Source organism: Protopterus annectens, chromosome 4.part0 (assembly GCF_019279795.1).
Source record: "Protopterus annectens isolate FY-2018-M chromosome 4.part0, PAN1.0, whole genome shotgun sequence".
Taxonomy (NCBI): Eukaryota; Metazoa; Chordata; order Ceratodontiformes; family Protopteridae; genus Protopterus; species Protopterus annectens.
In genome coordinates this window covers 674849727-674870542 of record NC_056733.1, presented here as the reverse complement: position 1 = coordinate 674870542, position 20816 = coordinate 674849727, and the positions used below count along the sequence as shown (strand labels likewise).

The following is a 20816-nucleotide window of genomic DNA, read 5'->3' as shown; positions in this document are numbered from 1 at the left end:
AATTGGTTATCTTTCTTCCACAGTCTTGGCATGGTTTGAGTCCAGAAGTGCGTTTCTGTTTTTCCGCCATTTTCCATTGGCGAGAAACAAGTGCTAACCGCGCGTACACACACACACACACACACACACACACACACACACACACACACACAATAGATGGAAAGAAATCTACCAAGTATGGTAGACAAGAATACCAAAACGGTAATTAGGAACAGAAGGAAAGAGGTGCCAATGATGGTACAGAAAAATACCCATAGAGGTAAGAAAGGTGGAGAGGGTTAAAAACAAAAAACAATAAGGGATAAGGGTAGAGTATTCAGGCACTCACATGGTAGTCAAGGTTATAAAGACAAGTAGAAGATATCTATAAAAATACATCTCAATAGAAAAATGGGTTTTAAAAGGACTGGAGAATTTTAAAGGGCTTTGCTGGGAGCAATGACTGACGCGTCTTGCTGACAGAGCGGCAAATGAGATCTGAGGTAGTGCAGATAGGGGCACTGTGGGTAGAGTCTTAGCTCGAGAGTTTTTTGGCTGACGCGAGCAGTATAACGGCCGAGCTAGTTTTGAGGATCAGAACACAGTCCCATTCATCAAGAATGAATGAAGACTGACAGCATCAGATCTACATTGTCCCACCACCTCTCTGACCTTTAGGGAAGGGTCTAGAAGGTGTGGAAAAATGCACTCCAATGACAGATAAGGTCTTGCCTTCCTATTTACAACTGGTAAGAGTCTTTTTAATCTTAGGCTTGAAAAGAAAAGAGCCATCAAAAGGGGCATTAATGAAGGAAGACTTGAAGGAATCCGCAAAATCGCAAAGGCACATCTAGGCCTGCCTCCTGATAAAGATGCCTGAACCCGGCACCCTACTCATTCCATCTGCTGCATATGAGTGGAAAGCTGAGCATTGACCATCTGCCACCGTATCAGCTACAGCTCCTTGGAGGGAGTTCCTTTAACAGGTCCCTCTGCAATCTTGTGAAGTGGGTAAAGTAGGTCAATGACCGTAAGGCAAAGGTCGCTGACAAAAAAACACATTTCCCATACCTATCCATGGTCCGTGAATCCTTATTCAGAAGATGGATAGAGGAACTGGTTTCAGATAGCTCCTTTTTAGTGGCCGCCACCATGACCACGGCATCAACTGCTACACCTTTGGTTAAAAAAGTCTTATCCTTAGGAGCTGTAATGTATTTATTTGGCCTTCAAGGAGTAGACTCTATGGAGTTTGGGGTCTCTCAAGCCTTCCACGAAATTAACTTAATAAGCTCACTGGAAGGAGGTGTTACCCAAGAGATTGAAGGGTGAGACACAAAGGCCTTCAGGTAAAGCGACTCCACAGCTGAAGAGGAGGTGGACTGCCAGTCACCTCCCTGCTTTACAATTTCCAGGATGTCTCCAAGGGAGACACCTTCAGGAGGTTACCGTAGGGACCCTTCTGCTTCATCGAGGTCAGTATCAGATGTGATAGACTCCTCCGAGTCGAGATGCTTCCTCTTGCATGTCCTCTTCCAAGGGATCTCCTCAGTGGGATATTCTGGGGAGGTTTCAGAAGAGGGGATAGTCCCTTGCTGGACATCCTGAGGTCTGGGGTTCTGTGCAGTGGGTATGTGAGAAAGCAAAGACACCTGCACAGAACTGGGAGGAAGATCTGAGGGAGATTGTGTCTCAGACTGGGAAGCAGTCAGAAGCCTCCTCCTAACTTCAAAGGCAGTCCACCAACACTTCGAAGAGGTCTCTTGATCCAACAAATGGGTTGTCTGGGCCAATGGAACCTCTGGAGCAGGAGACAGAAGCTCCGAAGCAGAGATAGGAGCCGAACTCACCTAAAGTCCCCAGAGGCAGGGTTAGATCCAGACAGATCCGAACCGGCTCACAGGACCCAACCGGAGAGTGTCAGCTCCCAAAGGTCTCTTGTTCCAACTGGGCAGAAATGCTCAGAGCAGATACAGGATCCGAGGAACCAATAGTTCCCAGAGCCTAAACAGAAAAGCTGGATGTCTGAATCTTCATGCTCCGAAACCAAGAGATGGATCGGCAGAAGAGCAGGCGCCAAAGGGGAAGACTGTGTCTGATCAGGTTCCTTTGGGCTCTGATCCAATAACAATTTGGCCAAGGCCAGTGTCTTTAGCAGCCTCTGCACCACTCTATTCACATCCTCATTGGATAGACTCCTGGTGGACCAAGGAGAAAAGGTAGGTGGATCTAGATCTGGTCAAAAATGGTGATGGGAAACAGGAGGGGACTGGTTCTAAAGAAAGTGATCGGCTCGGATACCTGAATTCAGAAGGCAAGGTTGACTTCTGAGCTGAATGTTCCAATTGCTCTGATGAAGCCTTGGATCCAAGATCAGCTGTCTGCTCCATAGGTTCCATTAAAGCTGACAGTCTAGGTATTTTCTTTCCTTCAGCTCTAAGGAGGATCTCAGCACTGAAGGAGGATGTTTTTGAGACTTTTTTTTCGGACTTGTCAGATTTAGAAGATGATTCTGGGGATATAGTCTCAGAAAGGGAGCTTTTATTAACCCTTTCAGAAGGAGTTTATTCTTAGGCTCCATCACTGCTCTCTGGTTAAATCCATGGAAGCTGGAGCACAACTCTTGTAGGTGAAGAGGCCCCAGGCAATACACAGTGTGTGTGAACCGCTAAGGGGCATCTTTTTTTTCCACATTTTTCACACTTTTTAAAGCCAAGAGGCTTCCCTTCTTGTTTTTGAGACATCTTGAGACATCCTTTAACCCAAAAGAAGAGAAACGCACACAAACCCACACAAGCAGCCCTCTAACTTAAACGGACACCTAGAAGAAAAAAAGTTTTTTTTTTTGTATATATTCATCCTCTAACTAAAACAGACGGTTAGCAAAAAGGGAAACGGGGGAAAAGGAGGGGAAACGTCTTCTAACTTAGACTTTAGTTAGCATCGATTTAAGTTAGAGGATGCCTAACAACTAAAAGTAAGAAGCTAAAGAACCAATTGCCTAACAGTCACACTAAAGAGAAGGTTAAAGATATATAAAACTATTTAAATAGAAAGAACTAAGCTAACGATAAGAAAAAATTAGATATTATAAGAAAAAAAATAGAAACACTTAGCCCAGAGCTTGCTAGTACAGCCTCCTTCGCAGAGCGGCAAATGAGATCTGAAGAAGCTAAATGGTAGCATTATGGGTAAAGAGGGATGCCCACAAGCTTTGCTGAAGACCTCCAGCTTTTAAAATGGCAGAGATGGATCTGATGGATCGGATCCAACCCATCGGTGAGAGTAAAGACGAGATTGACATCATCACATCAAAGGATATAACAAGCAAACTATGTACTCACACATGAATTGGGTCAGCAATAATCATATTTATGAGGAAATAAGATGCAGTATTTATCTGCATGGATTAACAAGAATGCTGTTATGGCAGCTAAAGATATGTGGATACAGAATAAACGAAAGATAATACAAAGTTTGACATTATGGATGTGGACAGTACAATAACAGCAGTGAAAATGATTTTAGTCCCTTTACTTTTATACAAAGGCATATCAACCAGAAGAGAAACAATGGACAATAATAAAAAGAGTTGAATTAATTTATTTGGGAAGAGAATAGGAGAAGAGTTAAGTGGGATAAACTGACTCTCCTCAAAGAACAAGATGATTTAGGATTATGCAATACTTTAGAGCAGTTAAGGATCATATATACAACACATGAAAGTTATAAATCAAACTGGAAAGATATGATGATGACTTAACGGGGTAGTTTGAAAAATATGGCGTTTTTAGAACTTTGGATGCAAGTCTTTAATGAATATAACAAAATACATAACACAATAGTTATAAATAAGCAGAAAGTATTCGAAGAACTAAGCCAATACAGGAATGGAAAAATGAGACTTTGCTAATTTTCACCAGTAATTTTGTGTACCCCTACTTGAAGTCACTCCTATTGGTAATGGAACTAGGGTAATGGGAGCAAATAATTAGAATGAAAAGGTAAAACGGTGGGATGAGGCCAAGCAGAAATTTGGACTGCAGGTTACAGACTGCCTTCCCAGCCAGATGGCAAAGAGTGTGGGATATGGGAGTGCTAAATGACAGTTGAACTATGGTAGAGCTTTACTTGAGACTACACGAATTGCTGCTAAAAGGGATAATTAGTATGGCATATAATTAGACAGGGCTACCCTCTCTCCCCAACATTATTTTGGATTGCAGTAATTACTAGTATATTAAATGGTATCTCCATTAATTTAAAAAATCAAATGCTCAAGAGTGAATGTCACGAGATTGAGCCTGAAAACCAAGAAGCTTGAATGGCATGAGTTTTCATTAAGTGGGATGATGGTACAACGGGGAAAGTGGATTTTGCTCTCTTCCCCACTGCAGTGTGACCTTGGAGTTAGTACATATAATTGGCAAGGGGTGTAAGGGGGCACAGCCCACACACTTGGGGAAGCAGATGGACTTGCCCCCTTACAAAAATGCAGGTGCTGTATTTGCCCCATTCTGTTCAAGCTTCCAGGTTTTTGAGTTTCCAGGCTTGACTTTCTTACATTTGTTCTTTTGAGCACTCTTTTCACAGGGACTTATTAAACAACAGATATTCTTCCTCTTAGGATAAACTATATACCTTTCAAAATATTTGCCAAGCAAATGTTATAATGTTGACTACTGAAAGTGCTTTTTCAGTAATCAATTTATTGAAATCACTAAATCAAAAAAGTTCTGGATTCTGTAACATTAAGGCTAAATCTAATATTATGTTTACTAAAATATCTGATATTACAGGAGATAAAAATAGTTAATGACACTAAATTTCTAGGTTGGATTTCTTCACCCCAGTTTGATCTTGAGGTTGAGAACCAATGGTGCAAACTTCTTATTCAGAATGTGTTATTCCCTACTGTTATTTAGTGGTCCAACAACGTCAAGATACTTTGGATGAAGTTTTTGTGGAGAAGGGCTAGTCCTAGAATTGCTTGGAATTTACTTATAAAATATTCTAATAATTTTGATTATAATTCGAGGCCCCAGATTATTCGCTTTTTCTCAGATATGGACAAGCTAATATAAATGGAAAAGACAACTGAGCCCACTTTTTTAAAGGCTTATTTAAATAACATTTAGCAAACAAGGTTTTACACTGGAGGGGGGATTATGAATTCTTCATTACATGAATGCCATCTTAAAGTTAAAAAAACTTTTTTTTTTAATGCAGATATCTGCTTTCTCATCTGAACCTTTGATCTGAACTCACCCTAGCCTCTGGACTTTCTAAAATATTAAAACGGGGCCAGATTCTAATGAGAGTTTCACTTCTTTCATCAGATTTTTCAATTTTTAACTATTAAATTAAGGAATGATGTTATAAATTACTTTCTACCGTGTGAATTAACAACTAAAAGAATTGAGGATTTTATAACTTCAGTCATTAACACCTCAATTTTTAAAGAAACATCAAAAGAAAGATTACAAAAGAGCATTCAACATTCAGATCCACAATAAAATCGGTGTCTGAGCAAGTCCATAGGTGTGTACTAGGCTAAAGACAACTAGAGCCTTTTTAAGCCTACCCATACATCCCAAATCTCTGAAAAGGTCTGGTACCCTTGTTAAGTGTATGCAGGCGCCTGTGAGATGAACTATTTGTAGGGTACCTGTGCCCATTAAAGATGCAGGTACAAAACCAGTGATGAATTAGCTTGTTCCTAAACCAACTGTCCAAGGTACACTTGAATTGGGTTAGGGAGGAACACTGATTCACATGGATGGAGAGCCTATTCCAGAGAAGGGGTAGTTACTGGGCTACATACCTGTCCCTCCAGCACGTCCTACTTTTATCACAGACAAGGTTTATGTCTTTAGAACAGATAATTCCGGTGCTGTTTGTTTTCTGGATATGCAGGAGGTCCTTCAGGGTGGGGTCCGACAATGCCTAGTATGCCAGGCATAGATCTCCCCTCAACAGCCTGTAGGAGACAGAATACAGGGATAGGGCTTTTAGGTGGTCTGTATAGGACATGTTGCGTGCACCCCATATTCTTTTAGTGCGCAACACCTATGACAGGTACTCTATGATAGGACTAATGAGTGCCAAATACAGGGGAACAATGACCTCCTAGGACCTAGATGCCATACCTTTGTTTAAAAGCTGCACAAGATAGAATGATTTCCTCACTACTACAGACAAGTGATGGTCAAAGGTTACATGACAGTGTATGTATGTCCCCAAGTCCCTGACTATTGGGTCAACTCTTAGGGGTGTGTTGTCAATATGATAGTTACCAGGGGTGGATGACTTCCTGAAGGATACTATTATGTATTTCTTGCCATTTAGTTTTAGTCCATGGCACTGACACAAGTTATTTGTCTGCTTCAGCTCTTCTTGGAGAATATTAGTGACTGTGGAGGATTCTATGACTGCTCCTAATTTGCAAAAGTCAGCAAACGTGGTCAGTCAGAGGCCCTTGACATTGATCTTGACTTCAGAGAAGTAAATGCCAAAAAGGAGCAGTGCTAGGACTGGTCCCTAATGGACTCTGCTTATGACTGGCCTCTTTGTAGAGGTAGACTCAAAAATTCTAACTTCCTGGGTCCTGTCTGTGAGCCAGCTGGCTATTCATGGGGTAATATAAGGGTTTATACTTAGCCTCTTGAGTTTGTCAACAATGCCCTGGTGAGGTATTGTATCAAATGTACTGGCCAGGTCAAAGTAGGCTGTGTGAACCATTTTACCTTCTTTCGTTGCTTTGGTGACTTTTCATAGGAGTCCACCAGGTTGAGTAGGGATGACCTGTCCTTGACAAAACTAAATTGGGTTGGGTCCAATGTCTATAAATTTCTTATGTCATTACTGATAATTTCCATGGCTTTGCATATAAGACTATGGAGACTTAGGAGTCTGTAGTTTCCAGGATATGTAGATGGCCCACCTTTGTGCAGAGGGATGACTGCTGCTGTTCTCCATTTGACAGGCACAAAGCCTTTTTTGGAATGATGGTGGTTTTAGCTAAACGTGTGTTTCCTGAAGTTATAAAAATATGGATAAAACACTGTACGACTGTTAAGGATGAAATCTAAGAATTTTGTGATGTAAAGTAGTCTTTAGTTCTCAAGATATCTGGGATTCGTATGAGGTCTCATTTGATTTTTGAAACTGGAATGTAATGGAGGGTTTCTTTGCAAGTATTGCATTCTGCTAGCCAGTGATGCTTTTCTTTGGGGGGGGTATCCCTTTTCTCCACTGTGCTGTGACTGTAGTATTGTTATATATAATTTAGGGGAATAAAGCATCGCCCTCCAACTAGAGATGAGATTTTTTTAAGGGGTTTTGACACCAGTTTCAGTACTTATCTTTTTGAAACTAGCAAGTTGAAGGGAGAGTGCATCAGTGACTTGTAGGTAAGCCTAGCCATGCTGATAGTCCAGTAATTAATGCAGGGGGATCTAAAACAAAGCCATTTTCCTTTACTACTGAAAAAAAAAACACTAAATTACTGGGCATGATTTCTTCATGTATTACAGATAAAATATGATTTTGTTTGATAAACTGAACACTGCTATTACTGACCCTCAGGATTTGTTCCACAAGAAGGTGTGACAATAGTAACATAATACATAGACAATAAAGGATTTTTGATGGAAGAAAAGAAATCTTTAGAGGCATTACTAGCATTGGAAAATAATTAGTTACAGGCATGGCAAGTGTGGACCCTACCTTGGCGAAATAGCTTTTAGTCAATTGGGAGGAAAAGTGTGCATATTATAATGAGTTCACTTCATACAAAGTGGTGTATCATTTTATAGACAACTTTTTTGGGAATGCAAAGAGGTACGTAGTTGGAACGATCGGCATTTCATAGGTTTATTAACTCCACTACAGAACATTTAGAATTTTCTCTGAATTTGTCAGATTCAAGGATTCACTTTTTGAAAATTTTAAGAATGAATTACTGGTGTTACTGCATCAAATCTGCTTAGAAGAGAGTGTTTTAGCCACATATTTTACACCATTCTAACAATTACCCTAACTTACAATTAAACACAGAGTCAAGCAATTAAGATTTGTTGTATCTGTAGTTAACAGAGTTTTTAAAAATTTAGATATTTTAAAAGATGTTTAGCATCTGGGGCTTTCTTCAAAAACTGTACTATCTGCCAAAAAAGAAGAAATACAAATAAAAAAGCCTTGCAGGTTCTTGAGCTGTTCTAAATCATGGACACTGAAAGAGTGGCAACAAGATCTGGAGACTGTGGAGCAAAAGGGCATTGTAGGATAGGAAAGGAGCTCAAGCTTATCAGAGATCCAAGTGTGGCAGTAAGGAAATGGCCTACAATAACCAGTCCAATATATTAACGTGCAAATGGGATTAATGCAGAATTAGTCATATGGGACATTAGTGAATGATGCCATAAGTTGGCCACAAAACTGCAACGATTGAGCCAGACATGACAGTATATTTCTGCATCAGACCAATCTATAAAGCAGCTGAATAAAGAGGGTAGATAAATTAGTCACTTTTACTACCAGCTATTCCAGTTTCTTTCTGAAATTCCCATGTCACTACTACTTTGGTGTGTCAGAAATTCCAAGTTCAATTCACCAAATCATGCTGAAAGTATATAATGTGGGGCAGCCAATTCAAAGCCCAAATAAAAATGTATGTGATACATAAATGCACTTGACAAAAAGGTCCAGTTCCCAGCTTATCTAGTGGGTGGATGGGGAGACCACTAGACTCACCCACTGGCTCTCTTAAGGGCAGCTGCCACCATAACAGAGATGGTTGGAGGAGCATTACTTCAAACTGCCAGACTGCTTTTGGGTGGAGGGGGCAACATCACCTTATTTAATCTCTCTGTAACAGATTCCACATTATTAGGTTCCCACTATGCCCTGTCACTCAGTAACAATGCCATTTTTTTAATCAGCAGAGAGACCATCCAAAAAGTAGACAGGACCAGAGCAAAAAAATCATCTGCACAATTTCTTCCTCGGGGGAGGTAGGGCCATCTGCTAATGACCACCTCTAATGCGCAAGCTCCAAAATCTACTGAAATTTGGGGGAATTGTGAAGAAAGCCTTTCTTTAGTCTACAACAGTATTCTGGGTAGGATATTATTTGCAGGAAAGTCTAAGTACCTCCCTCTTATAATTCCTCTTCTAGGCACACTCAGTAGGATCTGCTTTACACTCCTCTGGAGCAAGGATGAGAATACCAAGATAACAAATAAGGAGCACAAAAGGGTGGAGTTGGTGATGTTGCAGACTCCTGGGGTTGCACCTGTACTAACTCCAAACTCAAAATCCTTAGGGATGGGCACCAAATTATCAGCATCTTCCAGTCAGCATTAGAGCTGAAGAGGTTGATGCAGACTGTGAGTGGAGGGGACTCTGCATCAAGAGACACTTTGATGCTATGGGCTCAAATGCTGAAGTGGTCAGCGCTGAGTGTTCCCAGGAGGGTCGGTACTGAACCATCAGTACAGAGGACCTGGATTCCAGCAGTCTTCAGTGCTAAGAGTTTCTCAGCATTGAGAGGCCAGTGGTATAGACAAGGATGATAAAATCTAAGGAAGGGACACAACTGGAACAGACACAGAAGCCTGCAATATCAACAACTCAGACACCTGGTGTTAACAGAGCTGAGGAAGCAAAAGCAGTGAAAAGCAAAGAGCAAGGGCCCTTCTGATGACTCTGCACACAGAGGGGTAAATGTATAACACAATCTCAATTTGCAGCTTGACTAATGCCCAGTATCATCTTGTCTCACTACAAATGAAGGGAAGAAAAACTGTAAAGAAGTCTGGTAGAATGTACAGTAAGGGAAGAGGACAGACTGGACTCCAGACATTTGACATCTCTTTTGGAGATATTTTTTTTTTTTTTTTTTTTTTTTAGAGGAGAAACTCCTCAAAGTCTTCTAGGGACTGGATCCTGTAATGCTACTGAAAGAGAGGTACTATTTCTAATAATTTGAACCTGACTAGTCCTACAGGAAGACCTCTCCTTTCACTGCAACTTTGAGACAGGAGACAGCCTTTCTAGTTTCCCCATACTCTTTTCCTCCTTTCTTCATCTACCTTCTTGTTTTCCTTTATAAAGCTGAATATTACTGATGTTGGGCAAGAACCCTTTCAAATAAGTTCAAGTTTCTCTTGTAGAGTCTTAGAACTAAAATTCTTGCAAATATCACAATGTGAACATAGGTGCTCCATCCTAGACCCAAGAAGCATACAATGTGTGTGTCCTGAAGAGGGATTTTAAGGCTACACTTATCACACCTTTGAAAACCTCAAGCCCTTTTTCTTGTCTATAGCAGTTACACTAATCCAGCTACACACTAAGCTTAGAAATCACCTTCCCAGAAAACGTTAAAAGCAGACAGAGGCTTATGTAAAATATGTATAAAAAGAGAAACGGCTTCAGGTAAAACCCAGGTGCACAAAACCAGAACTATATATAACCAAAAATACACCGAGATACCACACAATAGCGTCTTTAATTCACAAAAAATAAGAACAGTGGTGAGCGCTTTCGCAAAACTAATTGCTTCATCAGACAAGAAAATAAAACGCTCCATTGCTTATATACAGATGGAACCATTGACTCAATCACTGATGTCATAGGTCATTTAAGCCATTAAAGCTATATAACTTATAAATGTATAAATTTAGAAAGGCTACATATAGAGAAAACTGCATATAAAAGACACATATAACAAACTGCATGTAAATGCATATAAAAACTGCATACAAAAACTATATACAAAAACTATATACAAAACTGTTGGTAAAAGACCTAAGTAATAGATATAAACTCCATAAATACTATAGCTATGAAAAATAAAAATCTAGATCTAGTTATAAAATCTATCTACAATATGTATGTATAACTAAAAGTAGTCAATGTCTCTAAAATATGAAAAAATAGGTGTAATGGGTGTATGAGGTGCCTAAAATTAAACATGTTTGAGGCGTCTTGCTTTCAAGAAAGGAACCAAGGAAGTAGAGCCATTAAGGCCTGGATATTTATCTGCATTCAATTTAATGATCCATCTCTGTTCACAGCTTTCAGTAAAATTTTCTATATCCCCTCCTCTAATGTTTTTGTGTATGCACTGTAGCACAAAAAAACTTAAAAGAATGTGAATTATCTGTATTAATAATATGCTGGGCGAGTGCATTAGTGGGTTTCTTATTTTTGACATCACGAAGATGTTCTAGAATTCTGTCTTTAAGAAATCTATTTGTTTTACCTACATAAAACACCGGACATTTCTGACAAAAACAATAGTAAACAACATCAGTGCTCTTGCAATCAGCATAAGTATTGAGCTGTAACTGAAAATGCTTGGTGGGGTGGTCATAGGTATTTACACTGTAAATATAGGGGCAGGCACTGCATGACCTGCAAGGAAAAGTGCCCTGACGTGAAGAAAGGATGGCTTTCTTAGGCATATCCTTGTTACATAACTGCTTCTTGAGTGACATATTGTTCTTGAAACTGAATAGTGGATCTTTACAGGTAATAACCTGCAACTGTGGTACCTCTTGTAATAAGTGCCAATGTTTCTTAATTACGTCAACATATTGGTTGACGTCACTCGCAAACTGTAACACTACTCTAAATTCATTATGTGGCCTAGAGTTAATGTTAGATGGATTATTACATGGAACTACCTCGTTGTTGTTAAAATAAGGTCTTCATTTAGTTGATCTCGTATGCTATGCATCAGATATAGTTTTATCAATTTCATCAGGTTGGTATCCTCTAGCTATAAACTCAAATTTTAAATTATTTAATGCTAGTAATGCATCCTCATCATCATCATGTAATCTTAATGTCCTATAAACTTGCCCTTTTAATACATTTCTCAGGATGTGCCTGGGATGCATATACTAGTTTTGTGTAGGTATGTGTTCTTTCTTGTTGGTTTGTGGAAGATGCTGCTCTTGAAGCAGTTAAATTCAGCTTTAGCTAGATGTACATCAAGAAAATCAATCTCAGCTGCAGATAGCCGGTATGTGAATTTTAAAAAGTCAGTGGTGGTATGCAGATAATCAACAAAGGATGCAAAATCTGAACCATTGCCATTCCATAAAATAAAAACATCATCCACAAAACGTACATACCATAACACTTGATGTAAGAAAGGATTCAAACCGGAAAGTATATGTGTTTCTTCCCAGCAGACTAGTGCAAGGTCGGCGTAGCTATTTGCACAAGGAGTGCCCATAGCCACGCCAACCTGTTGCAGGAAAAATTTCTCTTCAAGCATAACATTATTCTCTAATATAATTTCTAAGAGACTGCATATAAGTTGTATCTTACTATTTGAAAAATATCTATTTGTTGACAGGAAATTTCTAACCATTTCAATACCCCAAGTATTAGGGATACTGGTAAAAAATGACTCAATGTCCATTGTAACCAATACAAAATCAGTGTCATTGGTAATAGTGTCCATCCTGTTATGTAACCCTTCAAGGAACATTTTAGTATCTCTTAGAATGGTATGACAATTCTCTAATAATCCATGTATTGTGCCTTCAACAAAGATGGATAAGGGCACCACCCAGCCCCTGACACTATGGGACGCATTGGTGGTGAGACCAGGTCTTTATGTACCTTAGGTAAACCATAAATTCTAGGTATAGTGGGTTTGAGAACATTAAAATACTTAAATAATGGTTCGTCTATCAATCCAGTAATAAGAAGATCAAACATAAGAAATTACACTTTATCAATAATAGCATTGACCATAATTTTAGAGACTGATTTATAAGTTTCATTGTTAAGTAAAAGTTTATACATTTGTTGTAGATACAATTGTTTATCTAATAAAACAATACCTCCTCCTTTATCAGCCTGTTTAATAACTAATGACTGCAAATTCTTTAACTCTTGTAAGGCTCTTTGTTCGTTAGGAGTGAGATTACTAAAGTAATAGTCACTAGAATCATGCTCACCTATGTCCCTGAAAGATAGTTCACAGATATCTAAAAACTTTTGAACACCTGGTGGGGTATTCGGGATAAAACTACTAGGCTGCCTATGTACATTAGTCCTTGTTCCTGACTCATTAGGAAACATAGATTTCAATGATAAATTTCTGCCTAGTAGCTTTAAGTCTTTAATCATTTCTGTTACATTGGCTTTTTTTGCTGGTATAAAGGACAAACCTTTGTTTAATAAATTAATTTGGTCAGTATTAAGTTCAAAGGAAGAAATGTTTATGACCAAACCTGTATCTAAGTTCTTCTCCTTTTGGGTGTTTGGCCTGCTCCCTCTTGCTGATTCAGCCTGGCTGGCTGTCCTCTGTATTGCTGGTTCTTTGTAAAAGTCTTGTAGGGCAAGGCTGCTTTCCGAGAGAAATCTCCTTTCTTCAAAGAGTCTAAAAAAATGCTGTCAGTATTTGTTCCTGCTCGTCTCTCAGCACTGGCTGTTAAAGAAGGATTTAATGGGACTAGCGATGTAGTCAAGGGTGCTATAGAACAACTTCTCTTAGGAATAGCCCCAGTTTCAGTTGAAATAACCTTAAAACCATTTGGTTTATTAGTCAGAGTAGGAGAGATAGGCATAAATGTGCCAGCATTGTGAACTCTTATTGTATCAGCAACTTCTGTAGCTGAAAAACCAGAAGTGCTGTTTTTAGCAGTTTCCTGTTGGGCGTGTTCATTTGAACTAGTAGAATGTTCAGTTAAAGAAACAGTGTGCATATTTCTAGCCACATTAGAAACTGCAGTTTGTCTATTTACCTGTTCCTTTGGCCACGAAAATACATTACTGGCAGCAAAGTCCCGTTTATCCCTGTTCAGTTTGGATAACTTTGTTGCTTGTAATTTTTTCTCATATATTAGAATGTTTTCTTGTAGTTCATTCATTTTAAGAAAGGTAAAATCATTGGAGAAATTTTCATTAATTTTTGATTCCAAAGCAATTATTTCAGTCTTAATCTCAAGTTCTAAGGGAGAAAAAAATTCAAGCAGTAATTCCATGTACTTAGCACTGAATTGTAGGTTCAGTTCCTGCCACTTACGTAAAAGGACTGGATAGGTATTTTCATAGGTAGGCATATGTAAAATGTCTGCTTAAGCAAGAGAAGGAAAGATAATTTAACTTGAATAAAATCACTAGCAAACCTATTTTATTAAAATAATTAAAGGAGGACAGATCTGACCTGCAATTATGTACAGAAGACAGAACACAGGAATCTGTGGAAAGATGCAAAGTGGAAGACTGAGATTCTGTCTCCCATATTCAGGACTGTTCCAGTCAGTAGTAAATGAGATCTTAATGTGAAAGGAGGTACAGTGCACTAAGACAGTGGGGAGGAAGTCGGAGCTTGTGAGATAAGACTGCTACCTACACCTACTAGTTCTGACTTTGAAGTGGTTGCCCAGAATTACTGAAAGCCTTCACAAAGGGCTCTCCATAAAAAAGCAACTACACTGGCCTGCCTAGGCTCATTTTAAAAGTAGGACAGCCTGAATTAAGCCACCTTGTTCCGGCACATTCCTGAGTCTGTGCATCAATTAGAGTAAAACACCTAAAACCCTATTGTAGAATCTGTGAAGGGTCTTTTTCCAAACCCCCATCACAAATTCAAGTTCTGCCTGTTTTTTGCTTAGTGTCTAATCTAATTGGGAGGACTGGAATCTTGAAAGGTGAATTAAATATTTGAGAGATAGACCAAAGTCTCAATATATCGCAGAAGAATATCCCCCTGGCAACACTATCCAATGCTGAAGATTTCTTAGCAGATGACAATCTAGAAAACTGCTGTACATTTTGGGTCATATGTCAAACGAAAGAAATCACAGAGGTGTCTGCTTTAAAATACAAGCAGACTATTAATCTATTTCATCTGAGGTTTGCAATCAGTACCAGACTTCTTAAGAGTATAATCCAGGTGTTTCCAGCCTATAAAAACAGCATTCTTAAAGACAAACTCTGCGGTGGAATGATTCATGGCTTCATAGCAAGTCACCAAACAAATGGGACAAAGCACAAAACTGCATAAAGGAAAATCCTTAATATGAAAGCTATCAAAATCTCTCCTTGTCAAACCTGAAAAACTTAAAAATTCGGGGGTGGGGGGTCTTCCACAAGATACAGTAAGGGGTGTGGGGTACAGTTACTCTCTGCAGGCGGCCTGCAAAATCAGATCAGGATTATTGCAAGTAACTTTACCAAGACCTACAAGCCACTTTTGACACTACTCTGCACGGGGATTAAAATACATTTCGTGTTCACAGTGAGCCTGTCATCACCATTTTTATAAACAATTCTGAGTAATGTCTGTCTATATCCCAACTTAAAGAAAAAGCACAATAAACAAGCTATCAAACATGATAAACATACCAAGCTACAAAACTGCCCAGCTTCATGCAAGACTTAGAAAATTCTGTTTCTTTACCTTTGGTGTCCGCTGCCTGGAAGGTATACCATCCAAAATGGCAATGGCATCCTTATCTTGTTTTAACATTGTGTAACACTCTGCCATTTTGTATTTTACTTCAATCTCAGATGGAAGACACTACGAGAAAAAACATGCTTGAATAACTAGTACTGAAACATTACATAACACACACACAAACATACATATACACATTTGTACATACATCTGTTTACATTCACATATACATTGTGTATACCACTACCTGAGTCTGCATGGCAGTTGTGGTATTTCCAGTGGATGTTCTCACTTTTGATGTTTTGCTGAGAGCCTTCTTCTGCTGCAATGCCATTGTGTATTTGCAAACAGCATTTCTATATTCCTTGTCGTGAAACAACGAATCTGCATGGTACACCAGAAGCTGGTATTTTTGGGTTGATGAGAATAAGTCACTACATGAAAGGTGGAAAAAGAATGCTTAAGAACCACTGCCTTAGGAGTGATGTTTGTCTTACAAGCTTTAATATTTCAGCTCATTGCTCCAGGTGAACAATAATATATACCTTTTAACACGAACACAGAAGTTGCCTGTTAGACGAATCAGTACACCATTTCTTTTACATTAAAAATGTCTTGTCTCAAATATTAAAGAATTCTGCATTACATATTTAGCTTCTACAGATTTTCACATAGCGGTATATCATAAACTATCCTTAAAACAAATTAAAAAATGGATTAAAACAATAAAAGCTTCTACTGCACTTATTCTGCCTGCTGTCTTTCTAGCTAATGACTTTGTTACAAGAAAATTTGTCAGCATCCTTTACCTTTTATCAGCTTCTTTTGTAAAAGGTAAAAAACAAGAAAAGTGCAGTTCCATGGCTGATAAAAGACGAAATTCCAGATCCAGTGTAGTCAAAATGTTTAATGAAAAAGATGAGCGCTTTCACAATTCAAAACTAAAATAGCAAAACAGACAACTGAAACTTGTTAACACAGAAAAATCAGCAGAAACGGCAAAGTTCTCCTTCTCTCCAAACTTTATTCCATAAGCGCTTTCATTTGGACCAATATCCAAACTTCCTCAGACAATTTTACACAACAGACAAACGTTTATATACTTGAGCAATTATCTAATAAATCAATTAAACAATTAAATGAACAAACAATTGAATATATAGTTAACGTCATCGACTCAATTCCTTATACAACTATAGAAAACTATGTACTTTAAAAATACCATTTATGATTTGTTTCTTAAATACCAAATAATAAATGGTAAGTAAAGAATTAATAAAGATTAATAAAAATAGGAGTTAAATGAAAATAAAAATAAAAGTTAAATACCAAGGGTTGACCGCAAAAAATCATTGTTGATTTTTAAAAAGCAACAAAACAAAACAACAGATCACAAATGTTGTGTTTTATATTACATACTCTGTATACCAGCACTACTTCACCTATCTAGTTGTTTGAGTTTTAAAGTGCATTTAATAGAAGCATACTCGTTAAGGCCAGGGTGTATATGTGCAAAAGTTCTAATTTGCCACAAAAGTTCTTTTTCTTCTAGCTTTAACGTCCATGGCCCTCCTCTTTTATTGTATGGTTCCTGATGTAAGATAGCAAAAAGGAATCTATGGATAGGATGTTGCAGTGTGCGCCTAGCCAAAGCATTTGTGGCAATTCCTTTGTTTATATGATAAATATGTTCGTATATACGTTGTCGCACTGTCCTTTCCATTTTTCCTATGTAAAAGGACTGACATTGTCTTTATTAATTATTTACCATTTATTGTTTGGTATTTAAGAAACATAAATCATAAATGGTATTTTTAAAGTATATAGCTTTCTATAGTTGTATAAGGAATTGAGTTGATGACGTTTATTTATTCAATCGTCTGTTCATTTAATTGTTTAATTGATTTACTAGATAATTGCTCAAGTATATAAATATTTGTCTGTTGTGTAACATTGTCTGAGGAAGTTTGGATATTGGTCCAAACGAAAGCGCTTACGGAATAAAGTTTGGGGAGAAGGAGAACATTGCCGTTTCTGCTGTTTTTTCTGTGTTAACAAGTTTCAGTTGTCTGTTTTGTTATTTTGAAGTTTTTATGGCGAATGGTGGTATTATCTCCTCACAATCCTTTTTTTCACAAGAAGAACTTAATACACCGGGAAGTACCAACAACTAAGTGAATGCCGTGGGTAATTTAACCCTTTTCATACAATAATTGTTGGGCCGAGTGGACACTGACTAAAAGATTCGACGAGAGAAATAGTGGCTTTTGTCTGCCTACAAATATGTCTAATGGCTCCTAATGGACAAGGTTTGTCTTATGAAAATACAGTTGGGATTCTTGGAACTAAGCCCTCTTTTGTTTACAGGAATAAAAAATCTTTAAGACGACAGTTGTTACTCTAAATATGAAGGGCAAGATATGAACCATATACTGACAAGCACTAAGATGTGGTGCTTGTATTTTTTGTACCAGTATAAATGAAGATCCGAGCTTTATACATCCTGACTCTGGGGATAAGTTCATGCTTAATGTTAAAGCAGATTGTAACACCAAAAATCTAGTATATTTAGCTAAGTGTATGACATTTAGAAAATTTTATGTTGGCAAGACCAACAGACGTCTCCGTGAATGGATAAGAGACCATTTATATTGTATTAGTAAAAGATTAGACTACAGTGCACTTGCTAAACATGTAGCACAGGAAGGGGATCAACATAAATTTGCCTTTCAGGTATTGGAGGTTACCAGGACTGATATGAAATTAGGTGATATTATTAACAAAACTGAACGCAATGAAACTAGATGGATTCTTAGACTCAGAGCGCATAAAGGCACCGGTCTAAATGATGTAGTTCCCCTGAAACCAGAACTAAAGAACAGGGGTTTGAGAAAGTAATTTTATATAACATTTATATTACATTAGTTAACATAATATATATAAACATATATCTAAATATATCTCTATTTTTAGGTCATTTAGACTGTTGTAGAAGTTTTAACAGTTTTTATGTATCTTGTTTATACATGTTTTTTTACTATGGTTGTCTTTTTAAATAGCTCTCTTCCTGAGCACATTCACTACTGTTTTACATATCACAGGACTAATTACTATTAATTGATGGAGTATTTAAACCTGTGGTTTTTTTGGTCTTTTTGTGATCTGAAGAAGCAATTGTCTGAATTGTGAAAGCGCTCATCTTTTTCATTAAACGTTTTGACTACATTGGATCTGGAATTACGTCTTTTATCAGCTGTGGAACTGCACTTTTCTTGTTTTTTACCTGTTGATTGTTTGGTTTTTTTGCAGCTAACCGTTGTGAGGTATTTATATTTTCTTTTGTAAAAGGATAATGGACACTAACACAACTGGTAAAAAGTACTACTGGGTATCTAGATGAATAAATTTTATTTCAGTTATTACAATGCTCCTAAAAACAAAGACTGGACTCACAACAAGGATAGTTCATGAAATTGGATAAAAGATTTTCTTAACAATCAATCCCAAAGGGTCCCCATCTTGAGATGTTCCAGTGTTAATCCCTTTACTGACTGACAATTCCAGGATACCAAAACTCCAGGACTATGGCTGGTTTAGTATTAACTGAAAAGAAGAAGTTATGACAAACATATTACAAATAACGACAGTTAAAACAAAAAAACAGCCAAGTACAAAAATGTCTTTCAAGACTTTCTGTGAATGAGCTTGGATCAACTTCTATAATCAGAATAATTCTGTTGTCCAGTAATGTGACCTACACAACCACTTTCTGTCTGATTTCTTTCTTCAATGTTAGCCTCTGATAACCACCTAATATCTAACTCTAAGAAAAAGGTCAATAGTTAGATCTAACCAAGGATCAGCATCTGCAACCTAGGCATTCCCCCCTTCCTTCCAGTAAACACATTTGTAAGTAACCTATAACTCCCTATTCACCTGCATTCCCACCGGCTTATAAAAATTAAAGGAAAAGGCATCCAAGCCTCCTGCATCTTGCCACCCTTCAAATGCTGCATAATCAGTACAACTTTCTCCATATAAGCATTGGTATCTAACCATGCCTTTTTTCTTTAAACAAGGCCCAGAAAACATATCTCCCCTTCAATCCACTAAGCTAGCCTTATCATCCTTCAACATTCTACTGCCCTTAGTTGAAAGAGATTGGGATGGGTGATCTAAAATTTTATTTAGTTTTTTGTTTTGAGTGTTTTCATTGAAGCAAAAAGTCTTGAAAAATCTGATGGAGACGAGAAGAAGCAACTACATGAGAGGTCAGCCCACCAAACAGTGGATGCATGCAAGTGAGAAGTTAGAAATATATATTCAAAAGAATAGTTGTATATAATGGGGGGATAACAGCTTTCAGTCATAATGGCTACTCTGCCTACATCATCATGATCATGGAATGCAAATGTCCTTGCACGTATAGGCAAAAAGCAAAGAAAGTACAGTTACGTAAGTAACACTTACCCATAATGGTACATATTTGAATTCATCACTGCTGACAGCAACCTTTAGGCTATATGGGTTAAGTATTGCCCAAGGGACAACACCCAGACAGCCTCCAAACGCTCTGGCTCCCTCCCGCAGTTTTACTCTGACTACTGATTGATTAGCCTTGAGGAGGTAAAATCAGCAGTCAGAGTGGAAAAATATTCAGCACTTTCAGCAGCATACCCATCCTGAACTAAACAGGAAATAAGCCTTAAGAAATGATCACTATGGGGATAGTGGGTGGGTGCAGCTACTGCAACAGTGAGGAAATCAAACATCTACTAGCATGGGTAAGATGCAACTTGCACAATTGTGCCAAGTTCATCATTCCCACTGCTGTAGTAGCCTTTAGACTACATGTATTGAATACCAAAGCTTGCTCAACCTAGAATGAGGAAGGATACGGAACCAGGAGCTTTCTAGCAAAGACAGTTCTGGATCTGGACAAAAGAATCCAGTATGCAATTCCTTTTACAGGTACATATGGTGGTCAAGGCAGCAGTCTCTAGAAAGCTTCTAGAGTACACCCTGTTTCAGTATGCTGCCAAAAAAAGACAAGGCCTTCAGAAAGTGTGCCTTAATACTGCCCGGAAGTGACTCACCATGGTGGGTATAATGAAAGACAAAGCAGAGACAACCAACTAGACGTAGTGTGTTTGACACAAGTTGTCCTTTCTTAGTCCCAATATAAGAAATAAACAGCTAATTGGCTTTTCTAAAGGACATGGTTCTATCAAGATAGTACTTGAGCCACTTATGCATGTCTAGAGTAAGGGTAATCCTTTCTCCGTGGTTCTGATGCTAAGAACAGAACACTAGGAAACTGACTGCCTGATTCAAAGAAACAACGAAACATTTGGCATGAATATATGTTGAAGGCCTTCGGATGAGACATTAAACCAAGGGCAAATTT

The 20816-nt window shown here is 38.1% G+C and overlaps 1 protein-coding gene across 1 annotated transcript in view; it reads right to left on the bottom strand.

Annotated features, from left to right (window-relative positions):
• The window catches only part of ANAPC7 (anaphase promoting complex subunit 7), a 1515510-nt gene that overhangs the window by 1421345 nt on the left and 73349 nt on the right, over positions 1–20816 (bottom strand). The window contains exons 2-3 of the mRNA XM_044068647.1: positions 15657–15843; positions 15413–15532 (exon numbers count right to left, since the gene is read on the bottom strand). Coding sequence (XP_043924582.1) covers positions 15413–15532; positions 15657–15843 — 307 coding nt within the window. The remainder of the gene's footprint in view (positions 1–15412; positions 15533–15656; positions 15844–20816) is intronic.